Source organism: Esox lucius, chromosome 10 (assembly GCF_011004845.1).
Source record: "Esox lucius isolate fEsoLuc1 chromosome 10, fEsoLuc1.pri, whole genome shotgun sequence".
Lineage (NCBI taxonomy): Eukaryota > Metazoa > Chordata > Actinopteri > Esociformes > Esocidae > Esox > Esox lucius.
The window spans coordinates 2,166,499-2,191,872 of NC_047578.1; the positions used below are offsets into that span (position 1 = coordinate 2,166,499).

General features: G+C 43.4%; 1 protein-coding gene across 6 annotated transcripts in view; it reads right to left on the reverse strand.

Moving 5' to 3' along the window:
- Positions 1 to 737: 737 nt before the first annotated feature.
- runx1t1 (RUNX1 partner transcriptional co-repressor 1) overlaps positions 738 to 25,374 on the reverse strand; it is a 64,255-nt gene continuing 39,618 nt past the window's right edge. For 2 of the 6 annotated variants that reach the window (XM_029122935.2, XM_029122940.2), the window contains exons 3-11: positions 24,282 to 24,529; positions 21,585 to 21,674; positions 17,785 to 17,969; positions 14,146 to 14,426; positions 12,784 to 12,878; positions 10,399 to 10,609; positions 9,444 to 9,515; positions 6,010 to 6,200; positions 738 to 5,483 (exon numbers count right to left, since the gene is read on the reverse strand). In XM_029122935.2, coding sequence (XP_028978768.2) covers positions 5,172 to 5,483; positions 6,010 to 6,200; positions 9,444 to 9,515; positions 10,399 to 10,609; positions 12,784 to 12,878; positions 14,146 to 14,426; positions 17,785 to 17,969; positions 21,585 to 21,674; positions 24,282 to 24,529 — 1,685 coding nt within the window. In that variant the 3' untranslated portion in view covers positions 738 to 5,171. The remainder of the gene's footprint in view (positions 5,484 to 6,009; positions 6,201 to 9,443; positions 9,516 to 10,398; positions 10,610 to 12,783; positions 12,879 to 14,145; positions 14,427 to 17,784; positions 17,970 to 21,584; positions 21,675 to 24,281; positions 24,530 to 25,374) is intronic. The other 4 variants (XM_029122939.2, XM_029122938.2, XM_029122937.2 and 1 more) reach the window with 4 other exon arrangements.

Here is a 25,374-nt window from a genome sequence, read left to right on the forward strand (position 1 = left end):
CACCGAATCAGTGAATTTGCAGAGTCTGATAATGCTACAGTAATGAGTACAAGACAGGGCATTCGTGCTGAGAGCAGGATATGCCCACATTGATATTTGGAGAATGACTTACACAGAGCATGAAACGGCTGTAGAAGCAACAGAAGTATTTTATGAAGTTTGTTGTTTAATGAAGATTGGTTTTCCCAGGAAAACACAACCGTACATCATAGACATGCTTAGCTTGTACAAAGACAATGTTTCCAGCAGGCCCAACAAAACACAGCGCCTGACTCCGAAGCATGTATGTATTAACATATTTATTACACAATAAAGAGAACAACAATACTAGAATTATACTGCAAAGATTCACAGACTGACTGACCATAGATTACAGCCCAAAGGAAATAAAAAACAAAAACAAAACAAAACTGAGAGGGAATAAAGAATGAAGAACCCACCGCTGTGACGAAGTCCCAGATGCCCTCCCCGTCCCAGACGCCCTCCCAGTTCCATACGCCCTCACATTTCCAGGCGCCTTCCCAGTTCCAGACGCCCTCCAGGTTTCAGACGCCCTCCTGGTTCCAGACGCCCTCCCAGTCCCAGACGCCGTCCCAGTTCCAGACGCCTTCCCAGTTCCAGGCGCACTCCCGGTTCCAGAAGCCCTCCCGGTTCCAGAAGCCCTCCCGGTCACAGACGCCCTCTCGGTCCCAGACACCCTCCCAGTCAGACTCAGTCTACCAGTACGTCACAACATGTAGTGCCCTCGTCTTTATTAAGTATTGCACAATAACTTCAAATACTTTGACTTTTTATTTTCTTCACAATAAAATAGTCTCAGAGACCCCGTTCCAATCCCCCACTCCTTAAATCATGTCATCTATAAGTTCCCTTTATCTGTTAACATGTTTTTACACAGAGGAAAATAAAAAGGACCTTTGACATTTTCCCTCCTGATACAACAGTGTCAAAAACAGGAAAGGGTAAAATTCACAAGCTGTTCATTTTTCGAGTGTTGTTCAATTTGTTTTTGTAATTGAAACCCCAAGAGTTCAGCCTGAACAACACTGACAAGCGTTCTAGCATGTGACAAACAGAGATGGGAGGAGGAGGCATGAGGTTTCTCATCAACCGACCACTGCTTGACCGATCATACAACAGTCAAAATAACAACCTTTTAAAAACCAGCAACAACAATTTAAATCTGATCCGTTATCGTTTAACAAAGTAAACTCTCAATGCTAATACAAACGTGACAAGCAAAAAAGGAACGTAACACACGTTTTTCTTTATCTCAATCGTTTACGTTTTTTATTTATTTATGAGGTCTGCATTGTTACCAAGTATTGATATGGTTTTGCAGCTGTATGAGCTTCAACTTTGGGTATATTCCTGTTTTGTTATATTGTGCCCATTTGGTTTGACTAGCCCAGTGTCGGCCTGGCTACTGGTGACTAGCCCAGTGTCAGCCTGGCTACTGGTGACTAACCCAGTGTCGGCCCGGCAACTGGTGACTAGCCCAGTGTCAGCCCGGCTACTGGTGACTAGCCCAGTGACCAGCCTGGCTACTGGTGACTAGCCCAGTGTCGGCCCGGCGACTGGTGACTAGCCCAGTGTCAGCCTGGCTACTGGTGGCTACCCCAGTGTCGGCCCGGCGACTGGTGCTTGTTTCTGCTGTCAGAGGTAGAATCTGCCACGAGGAGGTTATAGCAAAACAGACATAGAAATCTGGGAGGAGAGAAGATTGAAGAGATCAAGTGGATATAGTAGCGCTTTGCATGAAATTATTTTAAGCTGTAACATTTTTCTTATTATTTTTTTTTATTTTGTCTTATCTAGGTTTCAACCCTGATAACAATGAAAACACCAATGTGTGGTTTATACATTTTTAAATACATGAATCATACACAAGTGTTCAAACAGCTCAGCTGCTTTTTCACAGCTTTCTGAGGAGACATGAGGAGATGGGTGTCAGACACCTTTTTGGATCATTTATTTAAACCCTTTAGAGTCCAGAATGAGACCAGGTTGCAACACAAGAGGAGTGCTCAGATTCATTCCTATCGCGTATTTGGACGCTGTAATTTCCAATAAGACTTACACGCAGTGTTTATGACCTCATGGCCTATGCGAATGCTTGAGACATTTCCTCTAAAATGTACATTGCTGACCAAATGTGCTAAGATTGAATCTCAGCCAGGTTGATTAAGAAATAAGGGAGAACAACAACAACAGCAACTTCCTGCTGAACACCGTGGAAACAACGTAACAACTCCTCCCCCTTCATAGAGGTCAAAAGTCAAATGTGTTTCTATTAGCACCAGGGTATTGTGGGTAGAAGAGTATTTTGCCTTTTGCGGATCTGGTAAGTGGTAAGTGCTCTTCAATCAGTCGTAAATGGTCTGGAATTTCAGTTGCTGTATGGTTTGAGGAAATTTAGACACGGTTAAAACCATTGCAAATGACTTGAACATGAGATGAACTGATGCAACAAAGCCATCCAGCAGTGGTATGGTCTAGCCGCAAAGTGACATGCTTCCCATTTGTGGGTCATGACCCGGAACTGATTAAAGTGGTTGTGAGGTGAAGTAAGCATCCTAAACGGTACCCTAACACCTAGACAGGAGTGCACTTCTTATAACAATGCCCCAAAGGCAGGGAACGCAAACTATAATGACATCTGTGACTAATAGAAACAATCTGATTTCACTTACAGATGGGAAACCTTACAGTGTTGTTCCCCCACAGATTTAGCAATTATGTGCAATATAAGTGATTATTGCTCCTATTTTGCAGCCTGGAATCCAAACATAATCAGTCTGTGTAATCCAAAACAAAAAAAAAGTTGGATTTCCAGTTAAGAAAGTCACCTATCCTACATTGTGACCATCTCCAAACCAGCGCATTGTGACCATCTCCATATCAGCGCTAAGCCAGCCTAGTCTCCCAGTAGTGGATGGAACATCATTGAAAATGAGAACATGACTGGAACTGGTTTGGCCCAAAAAACACCATATTAACAGAACGATACAGGCGACATTCAAGTTGAACCTCTTTTTAGAAACCTTCAGGAGTCAGGGTTTGGTCCAGCTTGGTCTGAAATGGTAACCTATTTTCTTTATTGAACCACTTTTGGCCTGTTGTACACTAAGCAGTAATAGGGCTCTCTATTGGATGTGGACATTGTGTATATGTCTTTGGCTGTCTTATGTGTTTTGATGTAATTCTCTTGAATGATGGTGATATACCTGGTGCTGGACAATCTGTGTTAAAGCTGATTTTATTCTACAACTCTGCATTTGGAAAGTTAGTTGTTTAGTGATTTTTTTGTAAACCCCCCCCCCCCCCGCCTTTTCTATTTTTCTCTTTTTTTTGGAAAAATAAACAAAACCACAACAAATACCTAACCGACGTCCAATAATGTTCATGCACTGCCTGGATGTAAGTAGTTAAACAAAAATGGTGTTTTATGACTGTGGTGTTGTTTCTGCTCATCAATTAAACAGTTTCAGATGTTGGTGTTTTAGCAACACATTTAACCTACACAGGAAAGACATAGATACTCTAGTACTACATACATACATACAAAAACTGTAAATTATGCATCTACACTGGAAAAAATGAAAATGTTTGCCAAAAGAAGCATGCCGAAATAACCTTTGTGACAGTGCAAATACATGGATGTACGTTGCTGGTACAAAACATTTAGGTTAGCATTCCGCGAAACATGCTAGCTCTCAGAAGAGTCATGAAAGAGCCATATAGTTACTAGAGTAGCAGCTCTGAGATGATAGCTTGGGTGTGTCTTCGAGGATAAAAACAAAATGAATGCATCGTCCTTCTTAATTGTACAAGGGGGTAAGAACCACTGATACATACACATGGGGAAGCAGATCCACCCCGAAACATGACGTTTCTCCTTTTGCCAAAGAGTCACTGGTGAAAATGTCACTTCATGAAGTAAAACGTGTCTTCGCCAGTATCCAACACAGACAATAAATATCCACTGGGGAAGGTACAGAAGTGTTGAACATCAAGAGATCGACCAAAGATGAATAAAAGAGGAGGATACATGTAGGAGGTGGCTGGATCAAACTGGGCAGGACAGAGAGGGAGGGAGCGTCATAGGTTTTTCCTTTCAGCCCTTTGTTTACCGGTGGTTGCCATAGTGAGGAGCTGACAGTCTCTTACCGGTGCAGAACGATCACTTCCTGTTCATGTCCTGGTTTGGATCAGTGAGACAGGAAGTGTGGTGTAAAATGCTTTAAGACAGAGGACATCCTCTTCATGTGCTGCAGCCAGGCCCGGTAAAGTGATGTAACCAGCCATCCATGTTCTTTGTTTATGTTCTCTCTAGGTCCTTCCCATTATCCTTCCTCAGTAAGTGAGACATGTTTGTGTTTGTCGGTTCACTGACCTGGATATTATCATCAGCAAAAGCCAAGGGTCCTTTAAGATCTGATGTACATTAATCTGTCAACACATCTGATCATCTGAAATTTGCTCTCCTTCTGAGATGGTTACAGAGAGATACAATACTCTACTCATACACTCCCCTTTAAGTCTGCATTTGTATTTGTAGTCATTACATAAAAAGATTAGTGGTGTCTTTGCTTTTTCAACCATATTTCACTTTAGTAATGTTCCATTGGTATGTTGTTTGGTAAAGTGTCTTCATGAGGTCAACTAGTTTCATATCATATTATATTGTTTCCTAGGAACAAAGCCTTTAGAAAAAAAAGAAAAAAGGGGAGGTCAGATGCACATGTCTGGAGGTCATAAAGGGGAGGTCAGATGTATTTGTCTGGAGTTCATATTTACAGGAAACAACATAAGAGAAACGACAACAACGATACACAACAACAACAACAACAACAGCGACAACAAATGTGGACGACAATGACGAACACAATAGTAACAATAAGATCATTGATGACAACAACAATAAGAATTCAAACAAAGAATATCTTTGTGTTCTTGATTCTAAGTCAATATGACCCGATAAACATTATGAACCTCATGTGTGACGTGGAACCTCCACTACTCCTGGATACGTCTTCATCTCCCTTTGTGGCGCTAGCGCATTAGCTTTTAGCATCTTTGAGTGACGCGAGACAGGCGAGCAAGACAGCCGTGCTGGGGTTGGGGGGAGGGGGGGTGTTGCCGGGGGGTGTTGCCGGGGGGCTCTGTGTTTAGCGTGACGTTGTTTCCAATGCGGAGGGGGTCCCCGGGGTCGCGGAGCGTGGCGTGGCGGAGTCAGGGGGGGTCCCCGCAGGGCTTGCCACCCCACTGCTGGGTGTGGTGGAGGAGCTGACGGGAGCGGGGACCTCCGGGACCTTACCCAGCTGCCCCTGCGGCTGGCTGGCCTGGGAGGCCTGGAAGGTCTGGCCACACACGTGGTGGTGTTTCTCCCAGTCCTTGTGCTGGCAGAAAGAGCCGCAGTAGCGCGCCGTGTTGCAGCCACTGCACGTCTCACTCGCCTTACGCCCGCAGTTCCAACAGCTCTACACAGAGGAAGACATAGACAGAGACTTAATGATTACATCCTTAGTTAAATCTATGAAAATAATGATTCAGTACACTGTGCGCTTATATTTCACAATAAAAGGTCTTATTTCAAAATAAAGGTCTAAAATGCACGCTACATAGGCCATCACTAAATCGACCACCATAACATAGACCAGCATGTAGTCCATGTAGGGAGTAGGCTGGCAAATAGGACAGTTTTAGACTGTTAAATCCACTTGGGGAACACCAGCTACTGTGTGGACATAATATAAAACGATTATGTCCAGAACAGTGTTGGACATAATATAAAATAATCCACTGAAAACAAGTTGCCTAGTGGAATCAACAGAAATAGGTCCTAATAAAATCAGCATATGCATAATCAATGTAAACTAGTACATCATAAATCAATACAATGTGTTCAACCTCGTTAAAGTCTAGAGAACACAAATTGATTTGCAACCTAAATGAAGCAATGTAATTAATGAAGAGTATATTGATAATCAATAGGGTGTGTTCTACCTCGCTGGAGTCCTCCTGTTGGTTGATGACTGTCAGCACCTCCTCCGCTGCCTGTCTCTTGGCCTCCGCCACCGTGCGCTCCATCTTGGAGCGCTCCGTGCTGATCATCTCATGGGCTTTCCTCTCCGCCTCTGACACAGCCTTCTGGAGCTCTGACATCGCCTGGCGCTTCACCTCATTCACGGCCTCTTCTGAAACACATTCAGAGACAACCTCAAGGACACATAACACTGCCAACGGAACACAGTACCACCCACACCCCCTAACTATTGGACAGCTCAAATAATGGGCCCGCCCCGAATTGTCTGACTTGGAAGTCAAACTGATTAAACTAGTTTAAAGTCACTACTGACAACTGGGAATCCTTTTTAACAATAAATGTACTGTACGATATCTAATTATTTACTGATTACATTTAGATCTAATAAGTCTAAAAAAATATGTGAACATCTATATCCCTTTATCACATGAATCCATTTAGCCTCTGAATATTGTAGCAGTTGTATGGCTCTCATCATTCACATGTATTCTTGAAGTATAACCATATTAATTATATGCATGTTTTTAGGATTTTCAGAAGCAATGATCAACTGTGTGTTGAATTGTCAGTAAGAAAATGACTGTCCATCAACATGCCGTACTAATTGCTTAGTTTCAAAAACAAATAATGATGTGATGTTCATGTAATTGTTTTTATCCACAGGAGAGCAGATCCATGATGTTGGTGTTTATAAGGATTTATATACACATGATTGATCATGACAACTGATTGATGATTTGATAAAGACAAAGAGTTAAAATAGTCAACAAGAGGATAAAAACATTCAGTGTTGAAGTTTTGGATTTTTTTGTGTATAGCATTTTTTTATAGCATTAGGTATTTCATCTAAGGTAACGTCTTGGAAGTTACTTCTCTCGTACAATTTTAATTCTAACTGTAACCTATTGTCCTGGCGCCGCCTCAGACCGTAACCATGTGGGAGGTAAATTTAAACACACCAGACTCCAGTGGAATTCCAGCAGTTACAACTGAACATTTAAAGTGAGGCAGCAGTTAATTTTTGTTTGCCTTCATCAAGGGTGTAACTTGACTAATTGTGTATGCAAATAAGGCAATTTATATTTAAATTATGCATCTCTATTGTCCTGTCCCAACGGCCCAGCAGAGAACAGGAGGAGGCAGGGAACTACTGTGTGTGTGTGTGTGTGTGTGTGTGTGTGTGTGTGTGTGTGTGTGTGTGTGTGTGTGTGTGGTGTGTGGTGTGTGTGTGTGTGGCGGGGTGGGGGTGGAGGTATATCAGCAACTATAAAAATTCAGCTCAGCTGGAACAGATGTATTGGTTGACAATCCTCCATTTTATAGAAATCTATTTATTTGTACTCCTCCAGGACTCACATACCACAGCCTGCATGGCCTCCCTCCTCCAGTGGAAACATATGTTACTGGAACCACGATTCTCAAATAAGAGTATTAAATCTTGTCAAAAACAGGATGATGAATTGAAAAACGTTAAGAACTCTGGAGATAATGCCAGTATGATTACGCATCTTTCAAGAGCACAAGTGAATCATTGAATGGTACAAAAAACCTTCATGTTATGCACTGGGTATCCACAAACATTTGCCCATAAACTGAAACATGTATGGTATTATAAATGTGAAGAACATCCTTTAATCTGATTTAACTGAATAGTTAAAGCTGTGTGTTTTTTGTAGATTTGATACTTTTTATCTATTATTCGGTGCTGCACTGCAGTCATGGAAATTGCTTTCAGTTTGATATATAAGCCTGCTAGAAAAGACAGGGTCAGTATAAAAGACAAACACATGACTAGATTACAGACACAGTATGTGAGGATAAGGAGGTCATAGTAGCTTAATGTAAAGGAGGTGATAGTAGTTAAAAATATAAAGAAGGATGTGGTAGTAGTCATTAAGAAAGAGGTGGTGGTAGTTCTAAAGAAGGATGTGGTAGTAATGCTAAAAGGGTAGTTCTGAAGAAGGAGGTGGTAGTAATGCTGAAAGAGTAGTTTTGAAGGAGGTGGTAGTAATGCTGAAAGAGTAGTTTTGAAGGAGGTGGTAGTAATGCAGAAAGAGTATTTCTAAAGAAGGAGGTGCAGGTCAGTCTAAAGATGGAGGTGGTTGTGGTTCTAAAGGTGGTGTTAGTATTTCTAAAGGAGATGGTAGTAGATCTAAAGAGGAAGGTGGTTGTGGTTCTAAAGAAATAAGTGAAGTAGGTCTAAAGAAGGAGTTCATAAGAAGGTCTAAAGAATGGGCGCATTATCCTGCTGAAAGGGGCAAATGCCATCAGGGATACCGTTGCCATGAAAGGGTGCACATGGTCTGCAACAATGCTCAGGTAGGTGGTACGTGTCAAAGTAACATCCACATGAATGGCAGGACCCAAGGCTTCCCAGCAGAATATTGCCCAAAGTATCCCACTGCTTCCGCTGGCTTGCCTACTTGCCAGGAGCCACTCCAGGTAAGCAATGCACACGCACACGGGCATCAACACGATGTAAAAGGAAACTTGATTAATCAGACAAGGCCATCTTCTTCCATTGCTCTGTGGTCCAGTTCTGATGCTCACTGTAGGCGCTTTCGGCAGTATACAGGGGTCAGCATGGTCGCCCAGACTGGTCTGCAGCTACGCAACCCCATACGGAACTGAGATGCATTGTGGTTTCTGACACCTTCCTATCAGTACCAGCATTCACTTCTTCAGCAATTTGAGCTACAGTAGCTCGTCTGTTGGATCGGACCACACAGGCTAGCCTTCACTCCCCAGGTGCATCAATAAGCCTTGGTCCCCATGACTCTGTCGCTGGTTCACCGCTTTTCCTTCCTTGGACCACTCTTTATAGGTACTGACCACTGCAGACCAGGAACACCTCACAAGGGCTGCAGTTTTGGAGATGTTCTGACCCAGTCGTCTAGCCATCACAATTTGGCCTTTGTCAAAGTCACTCAGATCCTTACACTTGCCCATTTTTCCTGCTTCTAACACATCAACTTTGAGGACAGAATGTTCACTTGCTGCCTAATATATCCCACCCACTGACAGGTGCCATGATAACGAGACTATCAGTGTTATTCACTTCACCAGTCAGTGGTCATAATGCTATGGCTAATTGGTGTATATGCCCACTTTGAATTTGATGCCAGCAACACATTTATATAAAAGAAATAGATGCAAATCCTTCAGTGCCATTTTACCGTAATCTCTGGCAAAAGAGAGACAGACAGTGTGAGAGACAGCAGATCCTACTTTGTCCACTCTGCTACTTTAAACACAAAGCAGCCATTTATTTGCAGTCAATACAGTAAAAAGAACAAGTTGATGATCTTTATTAAGTGTACAATATGACATCATATGAACGTGGGAAACATCCTGCCATATAATTATATGACAGAAAGGAAAAAGAGAAACTCACCAGCCTTTTTCCAGATCTCCTCTGGTACGTATCCAGTCGTCCCAGGTCGATGGAGATGTTCCCGGTGAATCTCTGGAACACAGACACAACACTGTCATGAAAACAACCCCTCAACTGGTAACCAAATGAGGACAACTCTTCCAACTGGTAACCTAATGAGGACAACTCTTCCAACTGGTAACCTAATGAGGACAACCCTTCTAACTGGTAACCTAATTTAGGACAACCCCTCCAACTGATAACCAAATGAGGACAAATCTTCCAACTTGTAACCTAATGAGGACAACTCTTCCAACTGGTAACCTAATGAGGACAACCCTTCTAACTGGTAACCTAATTTAGGACAACCCCTCCAACTGATAACCAAATGAGGACAAATCTTCCAACTTGTAACCTAATGAGGACAACCCTTCTAACTGGTAACCTAATGAGAACAACACCTCCAACTGTAAACCTAATGAGGACAACTCTTCCGACTGGTAACCTAATGAGGACAACCCTTCTAACTGGTAACCTAATGAGAACAACACCTCCAACTGTAAACCTAACGAGGACAACTATTCTAACTGGTAACCTAATTTAGGACAACCCCTCCAACTGGTAACCTAATGAGGACAACTATTTCAACTGTTAACCTAATGAGGACAACTATTTCAACTGGTAACCTAATGAGGACAACTCTTCCAACTGGAAACCTAATGAGGACAGCTCTTCTAACTGGTAATCTAATGATGACAACTCTTCTAACTGGTAGCCTAATACAGACCACTCTTCTATCTGGTAGCTTAGTGATGAAAAACCTTCCACGTGTATCCTACCAGTGACGACATCCCAAAACCCAAACAGCCCAAGTAGCCCAATGCCTGCAAGAAACGTCAGCCATGTGAAGCCCAATCTAACTGGAAAGATACCCTGTCTGTCTGAAAGCTGCTGTCCTATAAGGACCCACAGATACCTGGAGTGTTGTCTTGTGCAGCGGGACTCTGTTGCCTGATCTGAGTGCTGCTCGCTCCTTTCTTCAGGTCCTCTGCGTCGCTATATCGCCTGATCCAGTAGTTGAGCTCCTCCCTGTCGGCCTCCTGGCAGCGGCGCAGCACTGTGAGGGAGCGTCGTGTCTTCTCCACCATGTCCATGATGCAGTTCAGCAGCTGAGGAGGGGCAAGGCGCTGAGTGCGAGCACACAACGAGCACGGACGCATAAAGCCTAATTTACACCCATCCCGGTAGACAACACAACTGTAAATATCAAAATGGCCGTCGTGAGGTAACACAGAGATGCTTCCCAGGATGTCTGTGTTGTTCAGGCACGTACATTGTGTTTCCGTACGCAGCAACACGAAGGATATGCTTATATTTACCACACAATCATCATTTAATAACGGTTAGGCCACATTACTACAACACAGACATACTGATACACATATAAAAGCTTGGGTTAAAACGGATAAACGTGTGTTTCAGCGCATGCATGTTGAAACACAGGTATTTAAAAACGTGGGTATCCTTAAACACATGCAGTAAATCCCAGAGAGTTAAAATTGTGGTGTAAAAGTGTAACATTTCTTGTATCCTCATGTATCCACACTCATGGGTGGTTATTTCTCACATTTGGGATGTATGCAAAAAAAAGTACTTGAAAATGTGTTCAAATCCATCTCTATGATAGATTTAAAATGTCAAATGAACTATTTTATAATGTCAAATGTTCTACCCAACATGTACACACAGGGAAGTGTTAATTTGGAAACTTAGGGTGTCACATTTTCTTGTCTGGATTTGCTGTGCAGGTATTTAAAAACATACATATGCTGAAACACAGGTATTTCAAAACACGCAGACAGTGAGGGAAAAAAGTATTTGATCCCCTGCTGATTTTGTACATTTGCCCACTGATAAAGAAATGATCAGTCTATAATTGTAATGGTAGGTTTATTTGAACAGTGTGAGACAGAATAAATACAAAAAAATCCAGAAAACCCAATGTCAAAAAAGTTAATTTTAATGAGTGAAATAAGTATTACATCCCCTCTCAATCAGAAAGATTTCTGGCTCCCAGGTGTCTTTTATACAGGTAACGAGCTGAGATTAGGAGCACACTCTTAAAGGGAGCTTGGTGAGAAAGTGACAACAGTTGGTGCGATTATTTGCAAATGGAAGAAACACAAAAGAACTGTCAATCTCCCTCGGTCTGGGGCTCCATGCAAGATCTCACCTCGTGGAGTTGCAATGATCATGAGAACGGTGAGGAATCAGCCCAGAACTACACAGGAGGATCTTGTCAATGATCTCAAGGCAGCTGGGACCATAGTCACCAAGAAAACATTTGGTAACACATTACGCTGTGAAGGACTGAAATCCTGCAGCACCCGCAATGTCCCCCTGCTCAAGAAAGCACATGTACAGGCCTGTGTGAAGTTTGCAGTGAACATCTGAATGATTCAGAGGAGAACTGGGTGAAAGTGTTGTGGTCAGATAAGACCAAAATCGAGCTCTTTGGCATCAAATCAACTCGCCGTGTTTGGAGGAGGAATGCTGCCTATGACCCCAAGAACACTAACCCCACCGTCAAACATGGAGGTGGAAACATTATGCTTTGGGGGTGTTTTTCTGCAAAGGGGACAGGACAACTTCACTGCATGTATGATGAATGGGGCTATGTACCATCAAATCTTGGGTGAGAACCTCCTTCCCTCAGCCAGGGCAATGAAAATGATGGGTATGGGTATTCCAGCATGACAATGACCCAAAACACACGGCCAAGGCAACAAACGAGTGGCTCAAGAAGAAGCACATTAAGGGCTTGGAGTGGCCTAGCCAGTCTCCAGACCTTAATCCCATAGAAAATCTGGGGAGAGTTGAAGGTTCGAGTTGCCAAACGTCAGCCTTGAAACGTTAATGACTTGGAGAAGATCTGCAAAGAGGAGTGGGACAAAATCCCTCCTGAGATGTGTGCAAACCTGGTGGCCAACTACAAGAAACGTCTGACCTCTGTGATTGCCAACAAGGGTTTTTCCTGCAAGTACTAAGTCATGTTTTGCAGAGGGGTCAAATACTTATTTCACTCATTAAAATGCAAATCAATTTATACAATTTTTGAAAATGCGTTTTTCTGGATTTTGTTGTTGCTATTCTGTCTCTCACTGTTCAAATAAACCTACCATAAAAATTATAGACTGATAATTTTTTTGTCAGGGGGCAAACATACAAAATAAAAAAAACATTTCCCTCACTGTATGCTGAAACACAGGCATTTAAAAACACACACAATCTGAAACACAGGTAAGCTAAAACACACCAATGCAGGACTGTACACTTGGTATAGTAATAAAAATGTTATTACTTTTCTTACATGGTCAAGGTGCTTCCATTCTTCCGCCCATTCTCTGTCTGTCAGCCGGTGGTCAATCACCTCTTCTTGACGAGCCCCGTGCATACCTTCATCACAGCCAGGAGAGAGAGGCAGAGAGAGGAAATGTAAATGGCTGTGCAATAAGAGATGAGTGCCCTCCATGCTTCCCTCCAACCAAAATATACAAAATTAGCGTTTAGAGCCTATGCATTATATTTCTTTAGAGGGGTGTTTTAATAGAGGGGTGTGATGAATGTATGAAGGTATTTTAATAGAGGGGTGTGATGAATGTATGAAGGTATTTTAATAGAGGGGTGTGATGAATGCATGAAGGTATTTTAATAGAGGGGTGTGATGAATGCATTAAGGTATTTTAATAGAGCGGTGTGATGAATGGATGAAGGTATTTTAATAGAGGGGTGTGATGAATGCATGAAGGTATTTTAATAAAGGGATGTGATGAATGCATGAAGGTATTTTAATAGAGGGGTGTGATGAATGTATGAAGGTATTTTAATAGAGGGATGTGATGAATGCATGAAGGTATTTTAATAGGGGGATGTGATGAATGCATGAAGGTATTTTAATAGGGGATGTGATGAATGCATGAAGGTATTTTAATAGGGGGATGTGATGAATGCATGAAGGTATTTTAATAGAGGGGTGTGATGAATGTATGAAGGTATTTTAATAGGGGATGTGATGAATACATGAAGGTATTTTAATAGGGGGATGTGATGAATGCATGAAGGTATTTTAATAGAGGGGTGTGATGAATGCATGAAGGTATTTTAATAGAGGGGTGTGATGAATGCATGAAGGTATTTTAATAGAGGGGTGTGATGAATGCATGAAGGTATTTTAATAGAGGGGTGTGATGAATGCATGAAGGTATTTTAATAGAGGGGTGTGATGAATGCATGAAGGTATTTTAATAGAGGGGTGTGATGAATGCATGAAGGTATTTTAATAGGGGGATGTGATGAATGCATGAAGGTATTTTAATAGGGGGATGTGATGAATGCATGAAGGTATTTTAATAGGGGGATGTGATGAATGCATTAAGGTATTTTAATAGGGGGATGTGATGAATGCATGAAGGTATTTTAATAGAGGGGTGTGATGAATGCATGAAGGTATTTTAATAGGGGATGTGATGAATGCGTGAAGGTATTTTAATAGAGGGGTGTGATGAATGCATTAAGGTATTTTAATAGAGGGGTGTGATGAATGCGTGAAGGTATTTTAATAGAGGGGTGTGATGAATGCATGAAGGTATTTTAATAGAGGGGTGTGATGAATGCATGAATATTACCCTCAGAATGTGCCCTCCTCTCCACTCTCTCTCCTCACCTAGTTGTCGGGGTCTGGCGTCGCGGTGGCTGTGGTTGGAGTGCCTGTAGTGGGGCGAGTCCCGGTAGTGGTGCGCCAGGGCCATGTCGTCCAGACGGTAGTGCTGCGCGGGGGGAGGCGGGGTCGGCGTGGGGTGCCCTCCGTGGGCCAGGCCGTTCGGCTGGTACGACAGGCCGTTGGAAGGGCTGAACCGCGGGCCCGTTGGGCTGATCGTGCACGCTCGCTTACTGGGGTGTTCCAGGTGCAGGGGCCCATCCCGGTCAAAGCCGTTCTCTTTGGTTCTGGAGGACGTTGTGGGTGGTGGAGGATGAAGGGGGGGGGGGGGGGGTTGGAACGAGGTGGGATGGAGGACGAAGAGGGGTGGAGGATGGGGGGGGGTGGAGGATGGGGGGGTGGAGGACGAGGGGGGGGTTGGAGGACGAGGAGGTGAGGGGGGTGGAGGAGGAGGAGGGGGGTGAAGACAGAGAGGCAGTTTTAGTCAGCTGATATCAGAGTCTTTGATGTCTTTGACGACTTTGATGAAGAGGAATTACATCACTGCTTATGTCACTACCTTACATTTACGCTGGAATAAAACGAAATGGTGGCTAGCAAGACGGACACTGCAGACAAGTGATTTATAAACATTGAGAGCATTTCACAAGTGGCCAGTTTGGGTAAACAATCTTCAATATTGGAAAACACCGAAAAGGTTTAGCCTACAAACTTTGCTTTCAATCTGTGAGAGACTGGCACATATTCCATGTGATTTGTCAAGAGAGCTGTCAATCTGAACAGACCTACCCCCCTGAAAATGTTTTCCCTTACTGAAGTAATTTAGTCAGGGTTGCTTACATTATATACACAGTACTTCATTTCCTACATAGTATATAATATCTACGACTGACAGCTCCAATATATTCCTTATATACTATATAATATCTGCCACTGACAGTCACTAACCCAATATAATATTTACCATTATTATCTCTCCTAACCCTAACCCTTTATATTCGTTATATACTATATAATATCTGCCACTGACTGGGAAAGTATAAATGTACAGAGAGACTAATTCAGATAAAATTATAATGCTTTTATCCTGTGTTAAATCAGTATGAAAGGTTGCTGGTTCTAATCCCAGGCTGACAAGGTAAAGAACCCAGGTGTTCTGTCTCTAAACAAAAACCCAACTGGTGAGATGTGTCGTCAGTCAACCTGGTAAAATAACAGTAAAAATGAATAAATCTGTCATTTATTACAGATACAAACATTGCCAAGTATATGTGTGTGTTTGTATGTGTGTGAATGTGTATGTGTGTGTTTGTATGTGTGTGTATGTGTGTGTGTATACATGTGTGTGTCATTAAAGCCCCCCCCCCAGCCAGCATCATCCCCTGTCTAACGGACTTCTTCCCCCTTCACCCCCCCCACCACCACAGGAACAGATTGAACTTCCTAATGAGATGTTTTTATGGGCTTCTAATGCTCATCCATCTTTGTCCATATGCTTCACACACACACACACACACACTAACATACGCATCAACAAACACACACATCCACAGTCACACACACCATAATGTACGCACCAACACACACACACACACACACAAAAACACATTAATGTACGCACCAACACGCACAGACCCACAAGGCTAACCCTCCTCCTCTTCTCCCTCTCCTTTTCTAATTGCTCCTCCTCCTCACCTCTCCTCCCCTCTCATCTCGTCTCACCCGCTCTTCTCCTCTCGTCTTTACTCTCTTCTTTTTTCTCTCCTCTCTTCTCCTCTTTTCTGACCCTCTACTCCACTCCCCTCTCCTCTTTCTGCACTTCTCCTCTCTTCTTTTCATCTCTCTGCTCTCTTCTTTCCCTGCTTTTCTACTCACCTCTCTCCTCTCCCCCTCTCCCCATCTCACCTCTCCCCTCTCCCCATCTCTCCTCTCCCCCTCTCCTCTCTTGTCTCTTCTCCTCTCTCCATTCTCCTCATAGGTAGTTTCTTGTTGATCATATTGTATCTGTGCTTTTATGATGACTGTAACAATGATATATTGTACGTTCAACTTAAAAAATGCAGAACTGTAAAAAATAACATATCAACATTACCATACAGCATACATTCCCGAACATATCAAAATTATCATGCATCATACATTCCCCGACATTCAGCATTACCAAACATTATACAGTACATTCCCCAACATATCAACATTATAATGCATCATACATTCCCCAACATACCAACATTATCATAAATCATACATTCCCAAACATATCAACATTGGCATACGTCATACATTCCCCAACATTCAGAATGACCATGCATCACACATTCCCCAACATTGCAACATTATCATGCAGTCCCCAAATATGAACATTATCACACACTATACATTCCTCAACAAATCAACATTAACATACATAATACATTCTCCAACCGCTCTGGTATTAAACCACAATAGAAGACACAACGCAGCATTGTATTAAATTAACCACAATAGAAGACACAACGCAGCATTGTATTAAATTAACCACAATAGAAGACAACGCAGCATTGTATTAAATTAACCACAATAGAAGACAACGCAGCATTGTATTAAATTAACCACAATAGAAGACACAACGCAGGACTGCATTATTCTGTGATTAAAGGTCCAGTGTTCTATCATTCCCATTCCGATATTCCATTTCTGTCCACCAATCAGGAGGTAGCAGCAGTGGCTGGCTAAGCAGAACGTGTCTGAGAAGAGCTTAGCACAGCTGTATCCATGCAGGAGTCTCATCTGTACGTGTTAGCTCGCTCCCTCTGTTCCACTCCCCAGACTCAGACCGCCTTCCAAACCACACCCTGGTCCCACCGTAGGGGCCCGTGGGCCTGGACAGGAGTAGTGCACTAGAGCACACCTATAGTGTCATTTGGGACGCCCCCCACCACCTTACGCATAACACAGGAGCAGCACAATACGCAGGTATTTCAAAGAAGATATCATTTCATCCTCACTTCACACCGTCCTCCTGGGGATCTGAGCAGGGAATTATTCATCTACTAAGATTCAGTCATTTTATTTTCTCTCCTCTGCAATAAAAAAAAAAAAAAAAAACCTGGGCTGCTCCTCCAAGGGATGTGTCCTTAAAGTTCAAAGAAGCTGACACACACACACACACACACACACACACACACACACACACACCTCCATCTCTGGCCACTGTGACCTGATGTGGGCCACTGTTTTATGGGGTCATGTTTCAAACGGCACTCTACAGTGCAGTAATTTTCAGCATGTGGGGAGTACAGCTACCTGGTAAAGTAGGTGTGTGTGTGTGTGTCTGTTTCTTTTTGCGTGTGTGAACTGCTTGTCTGGAAGTGCTTTGGGGGCGACCCATGGATGTGAATAGAAAACCTATATTGCTACAAGTTAAACCAAGGTGGTTTGGCTGCTGACTTTGTTCAGGTCTTTTTGGGGGTGGAAACGAGATGACTGCAGAGCGCCCTCACTTCAGCCATAGTTGAATTGGTAGACAAGATGTCTCTGACAGGCTAAAAGACAGTGCTTTTACTAGAAGTTAGCAAATGGTCGGATCATAGATTTATGTCAGCGTGGTTTATATATATCACATCCGGGATTTAAGGGCGCTGCAGTGCTAGATGGGAACCATACCGGTCTGGGGTTCTCCTCTTGCCGTTGTCGTTGAGGTCCAAAAGGAGCTCTGAGGAGTCGACTGGGGAGGTGGTGGAGGAGGTGTCGAGGAGTAGCTGTTCGTGCTGGGCCAGGTACTGGGCGGGGTTCTGCTTGGCAAGCCGGGCGCAGTGAAGCAGCTCCCGTTGTAGTAACGGCAGGTTGGCCTGTAGGGAGAGATAGTGATCAACCTCTGAGATGATCTCTAACACACACACACACACACACAACACACTGAGCTGGACTGATTGTGTTGTCCCTGAGGCATGAAATAACCGTGACAGTGTCCACCTTCCATTATCCAAAGATGTACTACCCTTTGGTTCACTGTTGGGGTTCTGAGTGGGCAGTTTGAGACACCTCCTGAAGCAACCTAAAAAGATGTACTACCCTTTGGTTCACTGTTGGGGTTCTGAGTGGGCAGTTTGAGACACCTCCTGAAGCAACCTAAAAAGATGTACTACCCTTTGGTTCACTGTTGGGGTTCTGAGTGGGCAGTTTGAGACACCTCCTGAAGCAACCTAAAAAGATGTACTACCCTTTGGTTCACTGTTGGGGTTCTGAGTGGGCAGTTTGAGGCACCTCCTGAAGCAACCTAAAAAGATGTCACACCTTTACAGACACTGGCAGGTCCAAAGTGGTCCATTACCTGGGACCCATAATGCATTAGTCCTCACAGGGTTCACCCTGAATCTCCAAATGAAACCAACAACAGATAATGCCTCAGAAGACACCATATTCCCTGTGTGGTGCTATAGTTTTGACCAGGGCCCATTGCAGTCTGGTCATAATTAGTGCATGATGTTGTGTGCGTGCTGCTATTTGAGAAGGAGAGGCAGAGATCCACCAGGCATTCCCACCAAAGGGCTGGTCCAGACATAAAATCAGTGCTATTTAATCTCACTCACTCCGTCCCCATAAAGACACAGAGGCTGATCTTCCAAGGCCTTTGGACAGTGTCCCAAACAGCCCCATATTTACTATATTGTGAACTACATTTGACATAGCCATGCCTAATCAAAGGGCCTACATCTGAAGTAGTGAACCACACGGGGATAGGGTGCCATTTGGGACATATCTCTGGCCCTGTGTCAGTCTGTGTTTCTCCACAGACTCCTGAAGGACTGTTTGTTGGACAGATGAATGGTTTGGAGGGAGGCCATTTCTCCTGGAGCAGCTTGCGGTGGACTGAGACACTTGGAACACCTTCCTCTGTTTCATGTCTTCCTGGTTTTGTTTTCACGTTGTCCTTGTCCTCTCTTCCTCTCTCTCTCCCTCTCTCTTCCTCCCTCTTTACCTCTCTCTTCTTTTCATTCTTCATCTCTGTTCCTCCCACTCTTCTTATCTCTTCCTCTCCCCCACTTTCTCTCTCTTCCTCCCTCTCTGCCTCCCTCACTTCCTCTCGCTCCTTCCATGTCTTCCGCTTTTTTCCTCCCATTCTGCCTCCCTCTCCTCTTTCTTCTTCTCTCTCTCTCCTCACCCTGCTCAGTAATTCTACACTCCTCTATGCACCCTTTTTCATTCATTTTCTCCTCCTCCTCTTTCTTCCCTTGCTCTTTCTCTCAGTCACTTTCTCACCTCCCGCTCTCCCCCCTCTGCTTCACCTCCCGCTCTCCCCCCTCTGCTTCACATCCCGCTCTCCCCCCTCTCTTTCTCAGTCTCTCTACTCTCCTCTCTCACCATTCACTTTGCTAAAATCAATTTAGAGACTCTACATTTCACAGCCTCATTATTAATGATCCCATGGTTCTGTTATCCTGCAGCCTGTCTACCTGTCAGTCTAATTCCACGAAACTCTGTGGACCTTCCAGGTTTTTAATCCATGCCAGGCCCCTGATAAAAAGGAACCAAAAGGGTCCACTATGTCCTGGTGCACTATACCTTAAAAGGGAACCCAAAGGGCCCACTATGTCCTGGTGCATCAAACTTTAAAAAGGAAGCTAAAGGGTCCACTATGTCCTGGTGCACTATACCTTAAAAAGGAACCCAAAGGGCCCACTTTGTCCTGGTGCACTATACATTTAATAGGAATCCAAAGGGCCCACTATGTCTTATACCTTAAAAGGAATCCAAAGGGCCCATTATGTCCTGGTGCACTATATATTTAATTGGAATCCAAAGGGACCTGACTGAAAAAAAAGTCCTTTGGGAACAGGGTGCCATCTGAAACACATAGCTTGTCATCCAGCTGTAATCCATCTTTCTCTTTCATTCTCTCTCTCCTCTCCTTGTCCCTCTCTCTCTATGTCCAGCCTTTCCGTCTCTCTGTCTAGTTACTAATTAGAAAAGGGGCAACAGAACAGCTGGTAATGACTAGCGTCAGTAACAACAGCTTTCTTGTATTGGCACCAGTTGAAACAACAGATTACATCACTGGCTTGTACAATATGTATTCTAACCCCCTACCACTACACTAAACACGTCTCTCACCCTCCCCCATCTCTCCTTCTCTCTGTGTCCCTCTCTTTCTTCCTCTCTTTCTCTCTCTTCCTCTCCCTGTCTCTCTCTCATCTCTCTCCTCCAAACGGGGGAGGGGGGGGGGGTTTGAAAGGAGGGGTACAACATGTCTACAGCAGGCACCTATAAAAGCTGCTGTTCCTCCTCCTTGCTCTAAGCCATATGGACTCTGGCATTAAGGACCCCTCAGAGGGGCAGTGCTAAAATTAGAAAAAAAACTCCCTACCAACACAATGATACAGTTACCATATGGTAGGGAGCAGAGAGAGAGAAGGAGGGAGAAATGGAGTGAGATGGAGCGAGAATAGAGGGAGAAGGTGAGATTGCTAAATGAAAATAAATGAACTTGAAGTTAAGTGTTGAGTTGGTAGGGTTAGGGTAGTGTGAAGTCTCTTCAATGTGAAGTCTCCATAATGTGAAGATACAGTAATGTGAAGTTACTGTAATGTGAAGTTACTGTAATGTGAAGTTACTGTAATGTGAAGTCTCCGTAATGTGAAGTTCCTGTAATGTGAAGTCTCTGTAATGTGAAGTCACTGTTATCTGAAGTCTCTGTTATGTGAAATCACTGTAATGTGAAGTCACAGTAATGTCAAGTCTCTGTAATGTCAAGTCTCTGTAATGTGATGTCTCTTTAACATGAAGTCACTGTAATGTGAAGTCACAGTAATGTGAAGTCTCCGCTTTCTGAGTCAGGAATTCCTGATCCCTATAAGACTTTCTGCTTAACTAAAAAACATTTCAGTAAATATGTCTGTAAAGAGCTGGTCTTATGGCGCAATTGGATGGATGGATTTTCATAGGACAAGCCTACATCTGCTTCTTTTATTTTGAAATGAACTGTATATATATTTGTAGCTGCTAATGGGAACATCCCAGATCAGACCAGATCAGATTAATCAAGACCAGATCACCCCAGATGAGAAGACCATATCATCACACATCAGCCAAGACTAGATCAGATAATACCAGATCAGATTAGAGACAGATCCAAAGAGTTGAGTTAGTTCAGACTGAGGGCAAAATTCATTATGAAAGTTGAATTAGTTCATAGTGAGCGTTGATATATTTTCAGTTAAGAGTGAGAGGAAATAAATACATAAAATGAAATGAAATCCCATAGATCAGGATACTCAACGGTTCTTGGCGCATGGGGAGAGCATGTGGTCCCTTAGAATCAGCCTGCCCTGCACACAGTGTTTATTCCATCCACAAAAGAAGGGGAAAGCAGGCAAAAGAAATATGCACATCTGTGTTTAAGATCTGGTTAAATGATTTCCAGATCTGTGGTGGGCCGGTCGGGTGGCTGGTGCAATACGACATACCTTCAGGAATGGGATGACAAAAGGTCGCAGAGGGAAGTTGGTTGCTTCTTGCAGCTTAGAGTGGAATTCTTCTATGGTTAGCGTGGAATTCTGAGGGAGAAACGGAGAGGGGGGGAGGAAAGTGAGTCGGAGAGAGAAAGAGAGGAGAGAGTGAAACATGAATACATACGGAACCGATTATGTGATGATATTACTTATTGGAAGCAAACTTATATTCTGCCTGCCAGAGATGAAATGATTTGAGTTTAATGGAAAGCATGTGTACCAAAGCAGAGTCCTAAAGAACAGCCCTGCAGAGTGCACTGCTCTCACCAGAGTGCTGTAATACTAAAGGTCCTGCTGTGAAGTAGAGCACTACAAAGACCAGAACAACAACCAAAACTACATGAGCCATGACGTCCTAAACAGCAAAGTCTACATACAGTCTACAGTCTTCACCATACAGTCTACACTCTACACCATGCAGTCTACAATCTACACCATACAGTCTACAGTCTTCACCATACAGTCTACACTCTACACCATGCAGTCTACAATCTACACCATACAGTCTACAGTCTTCACCATACAGTCTACACTCTACACCATGCAGTCTACAATCTACAGTCTTCACCATACAGTCTACCCTCTAAACCATGCAGTCTACAATCTACACCATACAGTCTACAGTCTACACCATACAGTCTACACTCTACACCATGCAGTCTGCAATCTACACCATACAGTCTACAGTCTTTACCATACAGTCTACAGTCTTCCCCATACAGTCTACACTCTACACCATGCAGTCTGCAATCTACACCATACAGTCTACAGTCTTCACCATATAGTATACACTCTACACCATGGAGTCTGCAATATATACCATACAGTCTACAGTCTACACCATACAGTCTACAGTCTTCACCATACAGTCTACACTCCATATCATACAGTCTACAGTCTTTACCCTATAGTTTACACTCTACACAATGCAGTCTGCAATTTAAAGTCTACAGTCTTCACCATATAGTATACACTCTACACCATGGAGTCTGCAATATATACCATACAGTCTACAGTCTACCCCATACAGTCTACAGTCTTCACCATACAGTCTACACTCCACACCATACAGTCTACAGTCTTTACCCTACAGTTTACACTCTACACCATGCAGTCTGCAATTTACAGTCTACAGTCTTCACCATACAGTCTACAGTCTTCACCCTACAGTTTACACTCTACACCACGCAGTCTGCAATTTACAGTCTAGACCATACAGTTTACAGTATACTGTCTACGGTCTACACAATACAGTTTTCACCATACTGTTTATTACATACATATGGATATGTCCCTCTCGTCCAGTGAGATAAGTCGCTGACTAAAATACCCTTTATTATGGACCACATTATGAACAGTATAAATCCATCGTGTGTTGAGCTGAACATGGGGTTTGAACATTCTCTCTGTTCTCCATGGTGCTGGCACAGATTAGGCCCTCCAGCTGGTGGGTGGTTGGTGTGTGTTGGTGTGTGTGTGTGTGTGGGTGTGTGTGTGTTTAATTTGGCTCTTCGTATCGCTTTTTTTAATTACTAATTTCCTCTTTCATTCCTATATCTCCTGGCAGCCTGACAAGGAGACACTGAGAGATTTTCAATTTAGAAATGATACTTTCCAAGAAAAGGGGGAGGGTGAGAAAGAACAGAGAGAAATAAAATATTACAATTAAAGTATAGAGCAGAACAGACTCCAGAATAGAACCCATCTTATTTCCCAGACCTGAGTTTAATTCCAATAGCTGTACATCTGTTAGGCCAGATTGCAGAGATGCTGTTTTGACAGTTACTGAACCTCCTGAGTCTCTTTCTCTGTGCACATATGTGACTATGTGTGTGTGTGGTTGTGTGTGTGTGTGTCCGCATATGTGAGTGTGTGGTTGTGTGTGCGCATATGTGAGTATGTGTGTGGTTGTGTGTGTGCGCGTGCGTGTGCATGTGTGTATGTGTGTGTGTGGTTGTGTGTGCATGCGTGTGCATGTGAGTGTGTGTGGTTTTGTGTGCGTGCATGTGCATGCGAGTATGTGTGTGTGGTTGTGTGTGTGTGCATGTTACTGTGTGTGTGTGTGTGTGTGTGTAGCATTCCTTTGTTGTGACAGGTCTGCCAGTCTCTCAGCAGCAACTCCCACTCTGCTAATTAACTGTGTCATTCTCTTCTCCATAAGGGAGGGAATGAAGTGTGTGGGGGGGTGTCTGTATGTGGGGGTGTCTGTATGTGGGGGTGTCTGTATGTGGGGGTGTCTGTATGTGGGGGTGTCTGTATGTGGGGGTGTCTGTATGTGGGGGTGTGTGTGTGTGTGTGTAGACACACTGATAAAAATAAACAAGAAAGAACCGGGAGGAGAGAAGGCTTTGACTAGATAATTAGGCTAGAATTCCCCCCCTCTTCCGCATTCGCCCACTTTCTCTCCTCTTCTTCGTCCTCCTTTTCCCACCCCTCCTCTTCGTCCATGGTACGCAATTTCTGTTATTTTAAATCGCATATTGTTTTCCTTTACCTCCCAGTGCATTTCCTTTATATCAAATGAACCTCAGGACAAAAAAGTTAACTCTTTCGCCTTAACTTCATCGTAGCCTTTGAGGTAGTGTTGTACTGTGTCTGGCTTCATTATCTGGTTTCTGCTACATTATCAGCGGCACGTTCAGAACTACTCACCACAAGCCCCAGGACCAGCGTGCGGACCCGTTCTCCGATATCCGGAGAGATGTCGTTGCCAAACTGCTGTAGCGTTGTCAGGAATCGCTTCAGTTTGCTTAGCTGCCGGGCACCACACGCTGGCGGAAGCTGCTGATTGGCCAGCGAGGAAGAGGAGGAGGAGCTAGGAGGCCCGTTGCTGAAGCCGTTGGGTGGTGATGGTGCCCCGTTCAATGCCGTGGGGGAGTGGCTGTTGTTGCCATTGGTTACTGAGAGAGAAAATGACAGGAAAAAACCAGAAAATAAACCTGGTTGAAGACAGCAAGGAACTGCTATTTAGTGAAATTTATTAAATTCACTATAGGTTTTTTACCAAAAGGGTTAATCTGTGTAATACAGTGGGTGTGGGTGTGGTTTGTGTAATCTGTGTAATACAGTGGGTGTGGGTGTGGTTTGTGTAATCTGTGTAATATAGTAGGTGTGGGTGTGGTTTGTGTAATCTGTGTAATACAGTGGGTGTGGGTGTGGTTTGTGTAATCTGTGTAATACAGTGGGTGTGGGTGTGGTTTGTGTAATCTGTGTAATAAAGTGGGTGTGGTTTGTGTAATCTGTGTAATACAGTGGGTGTGGTTTGTGTAATCTGTGTAATACAGTGGGTGTGGGTGTGGTGTGTGTAATCTGTGTAATATAGTAGGTGTGGTTTGTGTAATACAATAGGTGTGGGTGTGGGTTGTGTAATCTGTGTAATACAGTAGGTGTGGGTGTGGTTTGTGTAATACAATAGGTGTGGGTGTGGGTTGTGTAATCTGTGTAATACAATAGGTGTGGCTGTGGTTTGTGTTCTGGGTTTCTAGTGCTTGGGTGTTCTAGTGGGCTTGAACTAAGAATTGGACTACGGCTCTTTTGCTAATAAAATAATACTTTTCTTCATCTTCATCGATTGTTTTTCAGGATAATGTTTAGACTGACTGGCTAGGGAACATCACCTTAGTGTATGTCTCTGTTAGCATCTGTGTGGTGTGTTTGGGTAGGAATTATACAAAGACATGCAAGACACAAGAGTGCACTGACTAATAATATAAGCCTGTCCAACACTGCTTATGTACACACACAC